The sequence below is a fragment of the Mobula hypostoma genome, chromosome 1 (assembly GCF_963921235.1).
Source record: "Mobula hypostoma chromosome 1, sMobHyp1.1, whole genome shotgun sequence".
Taxonomy (NCBI): Eukaryota; Metazoa; Chordata; class Chondrichthyes; order Myliobatiformes; family Myliobatidae; genus Mobula; species Mobula hypostoma.
This window is the reverse complement of record NC_086097.1, coordinates 64015902-64034339: the sequence shown is the minus strand read 5'-3', so window position 1 is coordinate 64034339 and position 18438 is coordinate 64015902. Positions and strand designations below refer to the sequence as shown.

General features: G+C 41.8%; 1 protein-coding gene across 6 annotated transcripts in view; it reads right to left on the bottom strand.

Moving 5' to 3' along the window:
- Positions 1 to 3424: 3424 nt before the first annotated feature.
- The window catches only part of prorp (protein only RNase P catalytic subunit), a 73924-nt gene continuing 58910 nt past the window's right edge, over positions 3425 to 18438 (bottom strand). For 2 of the 6 annotated variants that reach the window (XM_063049809.1, XM_063049841.1), the window contains 2 exons: positions 13233 to 13428; positions 11097 to 11501 (listed from right to left, as the gene is read on the bottom strand). In XM_063049809.1, the coding sequence (XP_062905879.1) occupies positions 11370 to 11501; positions 13233 to 13428 (328 nt within the window). In that variant the 3' untranslated portion in view covers positions 11097 to 11369. Of the gene's footprint in view, positions 3531 to 9652; positions 10006 to 11096; positions 11502 to 13232; positions 13429 to 18438 lie in introns of those variants that run through there. The other 4 variants (XR_010018172.1, XM_063049836.1, XM_063049829.1 and 1 more) reach the window with 4 other exon arrangements.

Below are 18438 nucleotides of genomic sequence, written 5' to 3'. Positions count from 1 at the left end.
TCAAGTGGAATAGAACTAGCCATTTCATTATTCCAACGATCCATACTTAAATACGAATCAGATTTCCAAGTAACTGCTATAGTCTTCTTAGCTACTACCAATGCAATTTTTATAAATTCTTTTTGATATTTATTCAATTTAAGTTTTGGTTTTATCCCTTCAATATCGCCTAATAGAAATAATACAGGGTTATGTGGAAGTTGAATTCCAGTAATTTGATCCAATAAGATTCTTAAATTTATCCAAAAGGGTTGAATTTTAAAACAAGACTAAGTAGAATGTAGAAAAGTACCAATTTCTTGATTACACCGAAAACATTTATCAGATATATTTGAATTTAATCTATTGGGTGGGTAATGTTGTTGCAGCCTCATTTAATTCAAAAGCGAGGGGAGTAGCAATTTTGATCAATAAAACGTTACCAATTAGAATACAAAATGTAATACAAAAGCTAATGAAATTGAAATTTTAATTCAAAAAGGAAAAATTTAAAAAATTGTTTCTTGTATGTATAATTTGATTCAAGAACAGACAATTAAACAAGGAACCTATAAGTCAAAGCAAAAATGGGAAACAGATCTGAATATTAATATTGATGAAATAAATTGGTCAAGACTTTGTCTGGACAGTATGACAAATACAATAAATGTTCGACTTAGATTAGTACAATATAATTTTTTACACCAATTATATATTACACCACAAAAAATAAATATCCCTGACATCTAACTTCCTGTTCAATCGTTTACTTACTGACCTGGTGCTCCAGTCCCCAGTCCCCTGCACAGCTAGTTTAAACCATCCCGAGCAGCATTAGCGGATCTCACAGCCGAGATACTGGTTTCTCTCCAGTCCCTCTTGTACAGCTCTCCCCTTCCCCAGGGTTGGACTACTATCGTAGGCAATAATTAATGCCAAATTAAGGGAAATTGGCATGGCAGGAGGATTGTTTTTTAAAAAATTTATTAAAATACGGTTTCAGTCTTTGACTTCTGCCCAGCCAACAGGCACATTCCTGTTTGAAACTGTAGAGAACACCTGTGGTTAAGTTGATTTCCTTAACTGAAGGTTCCTCTTCCTTTGCATTGCCACCAATACTTTCCTTCCTTTTTTATTTACAGCATGAGGCAAACATTCAGAATTTTTACCTATAATCTCCACAAAATAATGATTAGAATCAATTCACAGTTTAGAAGGGTCAAACTGTTTAAAACAATGTTCTAACATTTTGTTAAGAGTACAGGGAGTAAATCTGACATTGCTCAATTTGTATTATTAGACAGCAAATACTAAAAAATAAAGTGACCTTGTTGAAGATGAATGAAATACATATTTGGAAGTTAAGCTCTGTAGTTGAGATTATAACTTTCCTTGGAAAGTGTCTAAGTACTGAACACCCTATCAAGAAAGTTGACCATCTTCAAGGCAGGACATTATTGCAATCTGTCTTAATTGAAAATTAGCTTAATATCTTTTGGCATAAAGTAACTGCTATGAGACCCAAACATTAAACATGCACACACCATATTAGGAACTATGGACCAGTGAGCATAACATTATTGCTGGGAAATGTTGTGTATTTAATATTTCAGTAACATTTGAGTAATATTGTAAATACATTGTTTTATGAAGAATTCTTTGTTGTTTACATAATTCATTATGGGTTTTGTATTTATGTATTGAGATACAGTGTGGAATAGCCCTTCCAGCCCTTTGAGCCACGCTGACCAGCATTCTCCCGATTTAATCCTGGCCTAATCACGGGACAATCTACAATCACCAATTAAGCGGTCAATTAGTACGTCTTTGGACTGTGGGAGGAAACTCGTGGTCACAGGGCGAACATATTAACTCCTTACAGGCAGCAGTGGGAATTGAACCTGGATCACTTGTACTGTAAAGCATTGTGTTAACCACTGTACTTCTGTGTGTGGTCCACGGTATATATAAAAGTACATGAATGGCGTACGTCATTACAGTACCAGGTCATACGTGTGCGCTTCTCTAAAGGAAAACAAAATAGATATGTTTATCAAAGATGAGAAAATCTGCAGATGTTAGAAATCCAAAGCAACACACACAAAATGCTGGAGGAACTTAGCAGGACAGGCAGCATCTATGGAAAAGAAAAAGCAGTTGACGTTTTGGGTCAAGACCCTTCATTAGGACCGGAATAAAGATTAGAACAAGGAGGTGGGGGGAGGGGAGAAAGGTGGTAGGAGAGAGATGAAACCAGGGGAGGGGGAGGGGTGAAGTAAAGGTCTGGGAAGCTGATTGGTGAAAGAAATAAAGGGCTGGAGAAGGAGGAATCTGATAGGAGAGGGTAGAAGACCATGGAAGAAAGGAAAGGAGGAGGAGCACCAGAAGGTGGTAAGGAAATGAGGTGGGGGGGGAATGGGAATAGGAATGGTGAAGTTGGGGGGCATTACAAAAAGTTCCAAAAATTGATGTTCGTGCCATCAGGTTGGAGGCTACCCAGACAGAATATAAGGTGTTGGTCCTCCAACTTGAGTGTGACCTCATCGCAGCAGTAGAGGAGGCCATGGACTGACATGTCGGAATAGGAATGGGAAGTAGAATTTAAGTGTGCGGCCACCAGGAGATCCTGCTTTTTCTGATGGATGGAGCGTAGGTGCTTGGCAGTCTCCCAGTCTACTTTGGGCCTCACTGATACACAGGAGGCCACACCTGAGCACCGAATACAATATTAACCCCAACAGACTCACAGGTGAAGTGACACCTCACCAGGAAGAACTGTTTAGGACCCTGAATGGTAGTCAGGGAGGTGGTGTAGGGGCAGGTATGGCACTCGTTCTGCTTGCAAGGATAAGTATCTGTCCAAGGCTTATTTCTGGAGTAGCATCGGCACCTGCACTCTGGCATAAACCAATGGACCAGGTGTTGCAAGACTGCCCAAGCACTCAGTGTTACCTGGATGACATCATGGTTACTGATGAGGATGACAAGGAACATCTCCAAACTCTCTGGACAGTGTTAAAAAGACACTTAGGTTATGGGCTCCGAGCATGACATGGCAAGTGTGAATTCTTTACATCATATATCACTTACTGTGGTCACACTATTGCTGCACAATAAATACACAAGTGTGTTGAGGCAATTCAAGCAGTGCTGGAATCCCCAAGGCCACAGTACATGTCACAATCACAGTCCTTTTTAGTATCTGTCAGTTACTATAACAGGTTATAGTAAACCTGGCTACTGTGCTCCACCACTTGGACACATTACTACAGACTGGAAAGAATGGCAATGGACGAAGCAGTGTAAGGAGGTAAAGGAAATGGTGATGCCAGACATTGTACTCACACATTACGATCCACGCTGTCCAGTGAAGCTGGCCTGTGGCACCTTGCCTTATGGTATGGATGCAGCCATGTCACGTCATGAGTGATGGAAGTGAATGCTCCACGGACTTTGCATCACCTTCCCTTACCGCTGCAGGGAAAAGTTTCGCACAGATTGACAGAGAGTCCTTGAATCTGGTTTGTGGTGTAAAACATTTCAACCAGTACCTGTATGGGAAAGAGTTTACTTTCATTTCTGATCATCAACTATTAGTGTCCATTTTCAATCCACAGATAGGCTATTTGACTAACAGCAGCACAAATGTGGGGATGAGCACTGTTTCTTGGAAGACGCAATCACAAGATCGTATTAAAGAGGATGGCTAAATCATGGAAATACTGATGGATTCTCCCTTCTACCCTTGGAAAAGGGAATACCTAACAAATTTACAAAAGACACTCCTGTTGATATTTTCTTCTGAATGCAAATCGAAAGTCTCTCTATTACAGCAGAGATGATCCAAAGGGAAATCAGAAAAGACCGAACACTGTCTCAAGTTTACACGATCACCCAAAATGGCTGGAATGTGCAGCAGAAATTCAATTTCCTCCATCTTTACCAGAGCCAGGATGAACTTACCCTTGGCGGAGATTACCTTATGTGGGGGTTGAGAGTTGTACTATCCAAGCTGAGAGTGAAAGTGTTGCAGAAGCTACATGCATGGTCAAAATGAAAGGATTGGCTTGAAGCTTTGTCTGGTGGCCTGGGATAGATGAACAGATTGAGCAGCTTCCCATGCACTGTTTGGGATGGCAACACATCCAGAAGATGCCAAGAACAACACTTCTCCATTCCTGGGAATGGCCTACATTGCCCTGGCAGAGGATTCATGTGGATTTTGCCAGCCCATTTATGGGCACAAATTTCTTGCTAGTAGTGGATGCAGCTACAAAGTGACCATATGTGTGCCCAATAGCCTCCACTACAACTTCTCGGCACAGTGGAGAGTACTGTTATAACCCCCCACCCCCCACCCCGGAGACAACAATTGGAAGCCAAGATGAAAACTACAGGGGCTGAGGTCAACAGACTCACTAAACTGCAGAAAAGTGGGAAGACCAAAGACTCATCTCAGCTACTAAGGAAATAAAGGGGTACATCCATAGCCGAAGCTCTGGAAACTGCCAGGCAACAATTAACAGCTCTGGTTACTGGACCACAGAAGTACACTAAGGACGCAGAGGCCAAGTGAACAAATGTACTCTTCTCCAAAGAACCAGGAAATTATGAGGCTATCAGGTAGGAAATTGGAAGCTTAAATTGGAAACAGATGTTCTCAGGGAAAAGAAAGGAAGAAATGTGGCAAATATTCAGGGGATATTTGTGTGGAGTTCTGCAAAGGTACATTCCAGTGAGACAGGGAAGTTATGGTAGGGTACAGGAACTGTGGTGGACAAAGGCTGTAATAAATCTAGTCAAGAAGAAAAGAAAAGCTTACAAAAGGTTCAGAGAGCTAGGTAATCGTTAGAGATCTATAAGATTATAAGGAAGGAGCTTAAGGAGGAAAATAGGAGAGCCAGAAGGGGCCATGAGAAGGCCTCAGCGGGCAGGATGAAGGAAAACCCCAAGACATTCTACAAGTATGTGAAGAGCAAGAGGATAAGATGTGAAAGAACAGAACCTGTCAAGTGTGACAGTGGGAAAGTATGTATGGAACCGGAGGAAATAGCAGAGGGACTTAATTAGATTAGATTATGAGGACACACAGTCCTCTTTTGTTGTCATTTAGTAATGCATGCATTAAGAAATGATACAATATTCCTCCGGTGTGATATCACAGAAACACAGGACAGACCAAGACTGAAAAACTGACAAAAACCGCATAATTATAACATATAGTTACAACAGTGCAAGCAATACCATAACTTGATGAAGAACAGGCCATGGGCACGGTAAAAAAAGTCCAAAGTCTCTCAAAAATCCCACATCTCATGCAGACGGGAGAAGAAAACTGTCCCTGTCTTGCCCAACCACAGTCCGACTCTGAGTCGTCCGAAAATTTCGAACCTCTGACCAGCCCTCTGACACCGAGCACCATCTCTGCCGAGTGCTTCGACCCTAGCCCCAGCTGCCAGCAGCAGGCAAAGCCAAGGATTTTGGGGCCTTCCCTCCGGAGATTCTCGATCACACAGTAGCAGCGGCAGCAAACTGGGCATTTCAGAAGTATTAATGAATACTTTAGTATTCACTATGGAAAAGGATCTTGGTGATTGTAGTGATGACTTGCAGCAGACTGAAAAGCTTGAGCATGTAGATATTACGAAAGAGGATGTGCTGGAGCTTTTGGAAAGCATCAAGTTGGATAAGTCGCCGGGACCGGATGAGATGTACCAAGGCTACTGTGGGAGGCGAGGGAGGAGATTGCTGAGCCTCTGGTGATGATCTTTTCATGATCAATGGGGACGGGAGAGGTTCCGGAGGATTGGAGGGTTGTGGATGTTGTTCCTTTATTCAAGAAAAGGAGTAGAGATAGCCCAGGAAATTATAGACCAGTGAGTCTTACCTCAGTGGTTGGTAAGTTGATGGCGAAGATCCTGAGAGGCAGGATTTATGAACATTTGCAGAGGTATAATATGATTAGGAATAGTCAGCATGGCTTTGTCAAGGGCAGGTCATGCCTTACAAGCCTGTTTGAATTTTTTGAGGATGTGACTAAACACATTGATGAAGGAAGAGCAGCAGATGTAGTGTATATGGATTTCAGCAAGGCATTTGATAAGGTACCCCATGCAAGGCTTATTGAGAAATTAAGGAGGCATGGGATCCAAGGGGACATTGCTTTGTGGATACAGAACTGGCTTGCCCACAGAAGGCAAAGAGTGGTTGTAGACAGGTCATATTCCGCCTGGAGGTCAGTCACCAGTGGAGTGCCTCAGGGATCTGTTCTGGGACCCTTACTCTTCGTGATTTTTATAAATGACCTGGATGAGGAAGTGGAGGGATGGGTTAATAAGTTTGCTGATGACACAATGGTTGGAGGTGTTGTGGATAGTGTGGAGGGCTGTTAGAGGTTACAGCGGGACATCAATAAAATGCAAAACTGGGCTGAAAAGTGGCAGATGGAGTTCAACCCAGATAAGCGTGAGGTGGTTTATTTTGGTAGGTCAAATTAGATGGCAGAATATAGTAAGGCTCTTGGCAGTGTGGAGATCAGAGGGATCTTGGGGTCCGTGTCCATAGGACACTCAAAGCTGCTGCGCGGGTTGGTTAAGAAGGCATACGGTTCATTGGCCTTCATCAACCGTAGGATTGAGTTTAAGAGCTGAGAGGTAACGTTGCAGCTATATAGGACCCTGGTCAGACCCTACTTGGAGTACTGTGCTCAGTTCTGGTCGCCACACTACAGGATGGATGTAGAAGCCATAGAAAGGGTGCAGAGATTTACAAGGATGTTGCCTGGATTGGGGAGCATGCCTTATGAGAACAGGTTGAGTGAACCCAGCCTTTTCTCCTTGGAGCGACGGAGGATGAGAGGTGGCCTGATAGAGGTGTATAAGATGATGAGAGGCATTGATTGTGTGGATAGTCAGAGGCTATTTCCCAGGGCTGAAATGGTTGCCACGAGGTTTAAGGTGCTGGGGAGTAGGTACAGAGGAGATGGCAGGGTAAGTTTTTTTTACTCAGAGAGTGGTGAGTGTGTGGAATGAGCTGCTGGCAACGGTGGTGGAGGCGGATACAATAGGGTCTTTTAAGAGACTTTTGGATAGGTACATGGAGCTTAGAAAAATAGAGGGCTATAGGTAAGCCTGGTAATTTCTAAGGTAGGGACATGTTCAGCACAACTTTGTGGGCCGAAAGGCCTGTATTGTGCTGTAGGTTTTCTATGTTCTATGTTCTTAAAGTATTTGCACAGTTCCAAAGCAACAATATGCCAGTACCTCAACCAACCAAGACAGCAACTGAGGAATACCGAAGGGTATATAGGAGAATGAAGCATCACTTAACACTGCCTGAAAGATCTACAAGTAAGCATCTGCGATCTCTCAGAGGAAGAACCAATCATTGTCACAGCAGTAGAGGTCAAGCAATAGGTAGCAAGTGTGGATATCACCTGGCCCTGACATGATCCACACCTACTGGCTGAAGAAACTAACAGCATTATGTACATGACTGGCAGCTCAAATGAACCAGCTACTTGAAGCTGGTTCCCACCCTGACAGGAAGCACAGTACTCATAATGAAGGATCCTCACAAAGAGCAACACCAGCCAGACTATAACCTGCCTGTCAACAACATCAGGCATCATAACCGCCAAACTGAAGGAATATGTGTGCAAATTCCTGAGCCCTGCTCAGAGGGGGATTGGTAATGGAACCAGAGGCTCAAGTACCAACTGCTGGCAGACAAAGCAGTCAAGTGAGACTCCAAGACCAGATAAACCAACCTAAGCACAGCCTGGATCAACCACCAGACAGCATACAACGAAATGCCCCATATATGGATCCTGGAATGTACAAAGTCAACAAGACACCAAGGGCCTTCATCAAGAACTCAGTGGGCCATTGAAGGAGAACGCTAGAAGTTAACTCAAAGCTAACAACACAAGTGACGATCAGATGTGGAATATACCAGGGTGATGCACTATCCCCACTGCTGCTCTGCATAGGCTTGAACCCCCTCAGCCAGATCATCTCAGATGGGTGGATATGGATACAGGTTCAAGAGTGGAGTGACCATCAGCTACCTCCTGTACATGGATGACATCAAGCTGTATGCCAGAGATGAAAGAGGCATTGACTCACTAATCCATCTGACAAGGGTGTACAGCAGAGACATCGGGATGTAATTTGGACTGTAAAAGTACAGCCGGGTGGTAGTGAAAAAGGCAAACCCATCAAGACTGAAGGAGTTGAGTTACCTGACGACCACATACCAGATGTGCAGGACAGCTACAAATACCTGGGGATCCTGCAGACGCATGGAAACCATGATGAGGACACAAAGAAGGCTGCAACATCCAAGTAACTCCAAAGAGTGAGACAGGTCCTAAAAAGCCAGCTGAATGGGAAGAACGAGATCAGAGCCATCAAGACATTCGCCCTATCAGTCATCAGATACCCAGCCGCAATAGTGTGTTGGCCAAGAAATGAACTGGAAGCTGCTGACATCAATACCCAGAAACTACTAAAAATACAGGGAGGATTCCATCCAAAGTCCAAGGTCGATCAACTGTACACCACCAGAATAAAGGAGGACAGGGACTTAGGTATTGAAACATCCCAGAGTATGTCAGGAAGATGGCCCCTAAGGGCAACCTGCTGGGGAAATACCTCAGACAGCAGGCAGGGGACATGAAAATGGAAGTGGGTGAAGCACAGCCAGAGGACCAGAGGCCATGGCAAGACAAGCCACTGCGCGGGATGTGCCATCGCCCGATATCAGCGGTGCCTGACATAAGAAAGACCTACCAATGGCTGGAAATGGCAGGGCTGAGGGACAGCACAGAGCTGCTGCTCATGGCTGCACCAGAACAGGCGCTGAGCATGTTAGCAATAGAAGCAGGGATCTATCACACCAGACAAGATCCAAAACGCAGACTGCAAGGAATCCGCTAAAACTATCTAGCACATAGTAGCAAGGTGAAAGATGCAGGCAGGGACATACACTGAACAGCACTACCAAGTTGCAGGAATTTAGTACAGGAACATCTATGCTGAGTATAGATTGGACACTCACAAGTCCAAATGGGAACCACCCGAGAAGGTAGTGGAGAATGATAGGGCCATGCTCCTGTGGGATTTCCGAATAAAGAGTGATAAGCAGGTACTGGCTAACCAACCAGACATACTAATACTGAACATGGGAATAGAAGAAAGCAATAGTAATAGATGGGGCAATCCTGAATGGCATTAACACCAGGAAGAAAGAATATGAGAAGCTGGAGAAATACCAGGGCTTGAAAGAGCAGATAGAAAGGATGTATAAGGTTAAAGCTAGAGTAATCCCAGGGGAGATAGGAGTAGTTGGAGCTGTGACACCTGGACTGGGAGCGTGGCTCCAACAAATCCCGGGAACAACATCTGACATCTCGGTCCAGAAGAGGACAGGCCTCTAGTAAAGGACCTGGGATTGAGGGAAAATACACATAAGGGGTGAGAAAAAATATATGACTAGGGAGCAATATGCTACATATTTCAGTTGAGGGAAGAGTACTGTTTAATACTGCAGTAACATTTGAATAATATTGTAAACATTTTGTTTCATTAAGCATTTTTTGTTTACACAATTAATTACATATTACATGTAAAAGTGTGTGAATCCATACATCGTTACGCCAAAACGTCACAAGTATGTGTGTGCCTCACGAAAGTATAACGAAATAGAGACACTTTTCCCTGGGCTCCTGTGTTTTTCTTTCAAATAGTTTTATGTTTTGGAGTTACAAATCATACAGGAAAGTTACTGGAGGGGATTCTGAGAGAGATCTATCTGCATTCACAAAAGGCAAGGACTGATAATGACTTTTTGCATGGAAATCCAAGTCTCTTACATTTAATTGAATTATTTTAATGTTTGAAGGCACAGTTTTGACCAAAAGTGTCGGTAATTCCCCTCTCCCCACAGATGCTGCTTGAGCTGCTGAATTTCTCCAGGAGATCGTTCTATGCTCCAAATTCCAGCATTAGCACCCACTTGTATCTCCTGCGTAAAGACAGAGACTATTTCAATAGGATGCCATCTGTATCAGAAAGTATCTGGAAATCTTTTAAGAATTCATACTCTGGATCAGTGGTTTCCAACATGTGGTCCATGGACCCTTTGCTTAATGGTATTGTTCCATGGCATAAAAAAGGTTGGGAACTCCTGCTCTAGATAATCATCCCACCCATCCATCTAGCATCCTCTTTGACCTTCTACCATCAGGAAGGAGACTCCAAAGCATAAAAACGAGAATGGTCAGGATGGGGGAACAGTTTCTTTCCTCAGGCCATTAGGCTTTTTTTTCTTGGCATGTGCCTGCGTGCATGCGCATCCGCGCATGTGCGTCTGAGATAACGTCCCCCCCCATGGCCTCCACAAGGTGCGGAGCGAGAGAGACCGCATGGTGCGCCACTCTCCACACAGACACCCTCACAGCATTTTCCCTCCACTTTACGAGGTTGAGTTGCGATCTTGACACTCAACCCGGCACGGACGGAAAGCGCATTCGGGAGCGGACTTGACCAACCTCGAACCCGGGAACCTCCGCTCCCGGTCCGGCGCCGTTGCGCCACCAGCCGGCCCAGGCCATTAGGCTTTTGAACTGCCTGCCGCACTGCATTCAAAGTGTCACTGGTTAATCTGTTCTGTACCTTCCAATATATAATTTATGCACTTTAGTTGCTTATTTTTATGTAATCCATCTGCTGTTGTGGCTTGTTTGTGTTATGTGTACTACTGTGCTTTACACACTGGTTTGGAGAAACATTGTTTCGTTTGACGGTATACATGCATAGTTAAGTGACAATAAACTTGACTTGACTTGAAATGGTAATCTAACCAGTTCTCCTGATAAAAACTGTTCCGGCCTCTCCAGTTATAAGTACGTCTTCACCCTGAAAGTGTCTGCTAGCCAAATGTTAAACCTGATAAAAATTGAAAATTGTTGATATAAAATCTAACATTGAGTTTGAAAGGAAATTAGACAACTGCTTGAAAAAGAAATGCTGAAGAAGGTTAAACAGAAGTGAATTACTACAAAAATGACTACTCTGTGTGTGTGCGCGTAAAAACATCCAATTCATTGTTTGCAGAGATATTGTTTTATTTGATTTGATTAATGAGTGTATACAACAGTAAATGATAAACTCAAAATAACTATTTATTTTCCAGAATTAACTCATCCAGAGTGATTTGCTAAGGATAACTGTAAGCCACTATGTTGACATGGTGCTGTTATATTTCTAGAAGAAAAAATGGATAAGAAAAAAACATTTCAATGTGGCCAAAGAAAATGTTCTAAATATAAACCAATTCTTTAAAAACTAAATCTACAATATTCATGCAATACCTCCACTACTGTCTCCTCAATTACGCTTTTGAAGACACAACCATTTACGTGGAACTTCACAGGAGCTTCTCTCCACTCCTTCTTCTTCATATGGTATGTGCCAAGTATTTTTTGTTGACTGCACTATTGTGTCATAATTTGGTATGACCTACAGAGAAAAATAAATGTTAAAAATTGTCACGTAATGTTGAAACAAACTCAATATTATAAATTATAACAAATATTTTTGGTAGGAAAATGTGAAGTTCATTCTTTTTATATGATAATGTTTAATCAATATGCAAATACTTAATACAAGCAGTCTGCACTTTATAAACTATTATCAGAAGTTTAGCAAACGTTTTAAAAAATATTATTAGGCCAATTAACAGAGAGATTTTGTATTTTTATCCTGCCAGTAGAATACAACCACAATACTTTTTAGTATCTTGAACAAAAGGAAACTCTGAAGTACATAAATAAACAATATAAACAGAAAAATTATTCAAAATGTAGAAAGTAATTACGGCACACTCTTGTTCTTTCAGACAAAGCTCTACATGGGATGACATGGTCTGCAGTTCATGCAAGAGCATTAATCCAAAGCAGATTCAGAAGCGGATAGGCTGGGGAACTGCTGCATTTTCAATTCCCACAAGCAGTCTAATGTTGAAATACAGCTGGCAAAACTCAGAGAGTAGCCTGCAGATTTGGGACTTAAACAATTGTGGGGAGCTCAAGCTTCATGGCAGTTGAGTAATATTGGCCACTTGGCCAGCAAATTCCAGCTGAAGATAACTATGAGGGTTTTTTAGATGTTTGGACTTAGGTTGATTACAGAATAAAATTTCAGGTTAATGATCTTTCATCAGAAATGTACAACCTGTAAAGTAGATTAAATTTGAAGGCGTTAAATTATTAAAATACTTGAGTTACCAAACCTGCAACTCAGGACTGGGTGGGGTACTTATCCTTTCAACAGCTTCCATCAAATAAGGACAAGAGATACTGGTGTCAGGTTTCAGATTTAAGAGCATTCTGATCCATTTACTAACACTTTTTATTAACTGTTTTCTCTCTGCATAGGCGATGCTTGATCTGCTGAGTATTTTCCAAGACTTTATAGAACACAGAACAGTATAGCACAGGATTAAATTAATAATCTAATGCCCAGATAAACTAATGCATTCTCCTTGCACATTCATGTACTTATCTAACAGCCTCGTGAATGCCCCAATCTTATTTGCCTCCGCCACCATTCTAGACAGTGCATTCCAGGCACCAAACATTCTGTGTGTACAAAACTTGCCTTGCCAATCTTCTTTGAACTTACCCCTTCTCACCTTAAACGTTTGCCCTCTGATATTAGACATTTCAACCCTGGAAAAAAGATACTGGCTCTATGCCTCTCATAATCTTTTAAATCTGATTCCTCATAGCCTCTGCTATGCCAAAGGCAACAACCCAAGAGACAACAACCCAAGTTTGTTCAATATCTCCTTATCGCACATGCCTTCTAATCCTGGCAGCATCCTGGTAAACCTCTCCAAAGCCTCGATATATTTCCTCTAATGAGGCCACAATACTCCAAATGTGGCCTAACTAGTTTTAGCATTGCATTTCAAATTTTTCTTTTTTTCTATTTAGCTACAATCTTCAATTTGAATATCAATGGAAAACAAATCTTAGCATTCTCAACATTAATATTAATCTCAATTTTTTCAAATTTATGTTTAAAATGCAAAACTTCTTTTCAGAATATATTGCCTTTTCGCATTAGAGCTCAATATATTACGTATTTTCCCTTGAAAGAATCATTTGCAACCTACTATCTCCCAGTCTATGCAAGAAGGTTGCATCATATTCTTTACTTCTAAATTAAGTCAGTGTGTGCTCCCACCTCAAATTTCATCTTGTGCCCTGGATTACAACCTGACAGCACAAGCTGGTGTCCACGTTGCCACTTGAAGAACAGGCGCCGGGTGGTTTCGTCAGGCATACAAGCTTTATGATCCCTCATGAGGTCTCTACTAAGGAATTTACAGTGATTGCCTGAAAGTATTGTTGCATATAAGAGAAAAGGGTCATCTTCTGATCTGGATCGAGAGAAAGCAAAACAAAACAAGCCCTTATTAGATCACATAGTATCTACATTCACAAATATCTTTGTTGCAGCATATTCCACATTCCAAATAGGGGGAAAATGGAAATTTAGCTTCTGTTCAGTAATGGTCAATTTGAAGGTCAATTAGCTAGCCTTATGATCTTGTGTAAATTTTTTCTCCTCTCCCTGTGGTATCTTAGAAGCAATTAATTAGATAGAAGACATTAATTAAATCTCTCACATGCAATCTAGCTTTGTGGAATTGTATTCAAAAGGTGGTGGTTGTAGATTAGTGCTACATATAGTTCAGGATTTTGTGGATATTAGATCCGCTTGTACAAAGCTAAGACACACGACTTTCATGTGTTAATCCAGAAAGCTGCACTGCTAGATTGCTCAACAACAGGCAAATCTGAGATGATTTAGGAGGGAAAGTTACTTTGTTACACATTTTAAACGTTGGTCTTTATTGAGCAATGTCAAGTCATTCAGGAAACATGCAGCCTCTTGATTCACACCTCTAATCCGTCCGGATCAGGAGCAGCATCTCCAACACCATCACACTGAGCACAGGGCCCCCCTGGACTGTGTGCTCAGTCCACTGCTGTTCACTCTGCTGACCCACAACTGTGCAGCAACACACAGCTTGAACCACATCATCAAGTTCGCCGATGACACGACCGTGGTGGGTCTCATCAGCGAGAATGACGAGTCAGCATACAGAGAGGAGGTGCAGCAGCTAACAGACTGGTGCAGAGCCAACAACCTGTCTCTGAATGTGAACAAAAGAGATGGTTGTTGACTTCAGGAGAGCACGGAGCGACCACTCTCCGCTGAACATTGACGGCTGCTCTGTTGAGATCGTTAAGAGCACCAAATTTCTTGGTGTTCACCTGGTGGAGAATCTCACCTGCTCCCTCAACACCAGGTCCATAGCCAAGAAAGCACAGCAGCATCTCTACTTTCTGCAAAGGTTGAGAAAAGTCCATCTCCCACGCCCCATCCTCACCACATTCTACAGAGGTTGTATTGAGAGCATCCTGAGCAGCTGCATCACTGCCTGGTTCAGGAATTGCACCATCTCGGATTGCAAGACCCTGCAGCGGATAGTGAGGTCAGCTGAGAAAATCATTGGGGTCTCTCCTCCTGCATTAAAGACATTTACACTACGTGCTGCTCTGTAAAGCCAACAGTATTGTGAAGGACCCCACGCACCCCTCACACAAACTCTTCTCCCTCCTGCCATCTGGCAAAAGGTACCAAAGCATTCGGGCTCTCACGACCAGATTGTGCAACAGTTTTTTCCCCCAAGCCATCAGACTCCTCAATACTCAGAGTCTAGACTGACATCTACATCATTTATTATTATATTGTAATTTGTCCTCTACTGTGCCTATTGTCTTGTTTATTATTTATTGTACTGCCCTGCACTGTTTTGTGCACTTTATGTAGTCCTGTGTAGCTCTGTAGTCCATTGTAGTTTTTATGTTGTTTTACGTAGTCTAGTGTAGCCTTGTTGTCTCACTTAGTGTAGTTTTGTGTTGTTTCATGTAGCAGCAGGGTCCTGGAGGAACGTTGTTTCGTTTTTACTGTGAACTGTACCAGCAGTTTATGGTCGAAATGACAATAAACTTGACCTGACTTGACTTGACTTGACTTTCTGCAATTCTCTGAAGGGAAACAATTTTGGATTCAATTAAAACAGACAAGATCAGCCCAACATGAACAGGATGTCTGCAAAGAATGTAAACCAACAAAAAGATAGTAAGAGAGATACTATTTCAATAGTATCAGCATGTTTTCACATTAAATATGAGTTCTTCAGATGGACAAGTATACTCTTTATTGATGTTTTAAATACAGAACAAAAACAGGCCAATTAGCCTAACCAGTATTTATGCTCCATGTGAATCTTCTCCCATTTTTTCTCATCTCCATCTATCGGCCTGGCCCTCTACATGCTTTTTGAGCCTTTTAGGCATCTATAGCGTTCACTTCAACGATTTCACCTGAGACTATGTCTGACATTGGTACCACTCATTGGGGAAAAAAAGATCATTTAAATTCCCTATTAGATTTTATGGGGACTACAGTGCATTAATGGAACCTAGTTATGCCCTTCCACAAATAGAAACACTCTCTCAATATACAATATCGAATTCTTTTATCAGTTTAAAGATGTCTATTAGGTCACCCCACACCCTACTTTTTTTTGAAAGACCCAATAATGCACAAAATTTGAACTGTTTGTACCAAATAATTACTTAAAACTCAGTGCTCACTTTCCCCCCAATAGAATAGAGATCCAACATACAGTAGATTACTGAATATTTTCAATGTAATGCTCACTATCTATTATATCAGACAATAGGAAATAACTTCTGTAAAGCAGTAAATAACTGTGAGGCTTCAGTGAGTGACCTTATTTCTAAAGCTAAATTCAGACAACCAAGGTATACCTAAATTTGCTAAAACAGCAGATACTTACCATTATGATTGAGACTACAGGATGGATGTGTAAAAATAAATTCACTTTTCAATTTCTTTCTTTTGTTATCTTTTAAATGGATGATGGCAAGTAAGATTACTGAATCAAGAGATATTTCTTAATGATACTATTAGAATACATTAATGGTTTAAAATTATTCAGTATATTAACTTAACGAAATGAACTAGTAGTTATAAGAAATGAAGTTGATAATAGGAACTTGAGGCAGGATTCCCAAAAGTTAACAATTAAGAAGTCATGGAAAGGACTCAATTTTGAAAAACATAAATATACTACAATTGATTAGAAAAGAACACTGGCAGGGATAACAGCAGAACAGCAACGGCTGGAATTTCTGGAAGCAATTCAGAAGGCACATGATATATATATGAAGTATTCTAAAGGAAAGATGACACAACCATGGTTAACAAGAGAAATCAAAGCCAACATAAAAGCCAAAGATAGGGCACAAAATAGAGCAAAAATTAGTGGGAAGTTAGAGGATTGGGAAGGTTTTAAAAACCAACAGAAGTCAACTAAAAAGAAGGTAAAAGTGGAACACTAAAGTAAGCTAGTCAATAATATTAAAGAGGACATCAAAAGTTTCTTCAGATACATAAAGTGTAAAAGAGAAGTAAAAATGGATATTGGGCTTCTGGAAAACTAAGCTGGAGAGGTAGTAATGGGGGACAACGAAATAGCGGATGAACTGAATAAGTATTTTGCATCAGTCTTCACCGTGGAAGACACTAACAGTATGGTGGAAGCTCCAGGTGTCAAGGAGCATGAAGTGTGTGAAGTTAGATTAATTAGACATAAGGTTCTTAGGAAGCTGAAAGGTCTGAAGGTAGATAAGTCACCTGGACCAGATTGTGTACACCACAGAATTCTGAAAGAGGTGGCTGAAGAGATTATGGAGGCATTAGTAATGATCTTTCAAGAATAACTAGATTCTGGAATGGTTATGGAAGACTGGAAAATTGCAAATGTCACTCCACTCTTCAAGAAGGGAGAGAGGCAGAAGAAAGGAAACTGTAGGCCAGTTAGTCTGACCTTAGTGGCTGGGAAGGTGTTGGAGTCGATTATTAAGGATGAGGTCTCAGGATCCTTGGAGGCACATGATAAAATAGGCTGTAATTCCATGGTTTCCTCAAGGGAAAATTTTCCCTGGAATTCTTTGAAGAAATAATAAATAGGATAGACAAAGGAGAATTGGTTGATGCTGCGTATTTGGATTTTCACACATGAGGCTACTTAACAAGCTATGGTGGAGGATTACAAATACCTGAGGATATGAATTGACAATAAACTGGACTGGTCAAAGAACACTGAGGCTGTCTGCAAGAAGGGTCAGAGCCGTCTGTATTTCCTGAGGAGACCGAGGTCCTTTAACATCTGCTGGACGATGCTGGGGATGTTCTACGAGTCTGTGGTGGCCAGTGCTATCATGTTTACTGTTGTGTGCTGGGGCAGCAGGCTGAGGGTGGCAGACACCAACAGAATCAACAAACTCATTCGTAAGGCCAGTGATGTTGTGGGGGTGGAACTGGACTCTCTCATGGTGGTGTCTGAAAAGAGGGTGCTGTCTAAGTTGCATGCCATCTTGGACAATGTCTCCCATCCACTACATAATGTACTGGGCGGGCACAGGAGCACCTTCAGCCAGAGACTCAATCCACCGAGATGCAGCACTGAGCGTCACAGGAAGTCATTCCTGCCTGTGGCCATCAAACTTTACAACTCCTCCCTTGGAGGGTCAGACACCCTGAGCCGATAGACTGGTCCTGGACTTATTTTATAACTTACTGGCATAATTTACACATTACTATTTAACTATTTATGGTTCTATTACTATTTATTATTTATGGAGCAACTGTAACGAAAACCAATTTCCCCTGGGATTAATAAAGTATGACTATGACTATGAACCCATGGTATTATAGGAAAGATTCTGGCATGGATAAAGCGATGACTAGTTGGCAGGAGACAAAGAATGGGAATAAAGAGAGCCTTTTCTGACTGGCTGCCAGTGACTGGAGGTGTTCCACAGGGGTCTGTGTTGGGACTGATTCTTTTTACGTTTTATGTCAATGATTTGGATGAAGGGGTTGATGGCTTTGTTGCAAAGTTTGCAGACGATATGAAGATAGGTGGAGGGCAGGTAGTTTTGAGGAAGTAGAGAGGCTACACATGGACTTAGCCAAATTAGGGGAATGGGCAAAGAATGGCAGATGGTATCCAGTGTCAGAAAGTGTATGGCCATGCACTTTGGCAAAAGAAATGATAGGGTTGACTATTTTCTAAATCAGTAGTCCCCAACCACTGTCGAGGAAACGATATGATTTGAGTCAGCTGCACCTTTCCTCATTCCCCATCACGCACTGTTGAACTTGAACACCCCCCACCCGCTGTCAGCCGATCCGCAAGAATATTGTCAATATTAAACCGGTCCACGGTGCAAAAAGGGTTGGGGATCCCTGTTCTAAATGGAGTGAAGATACAAAAATCCGAGAA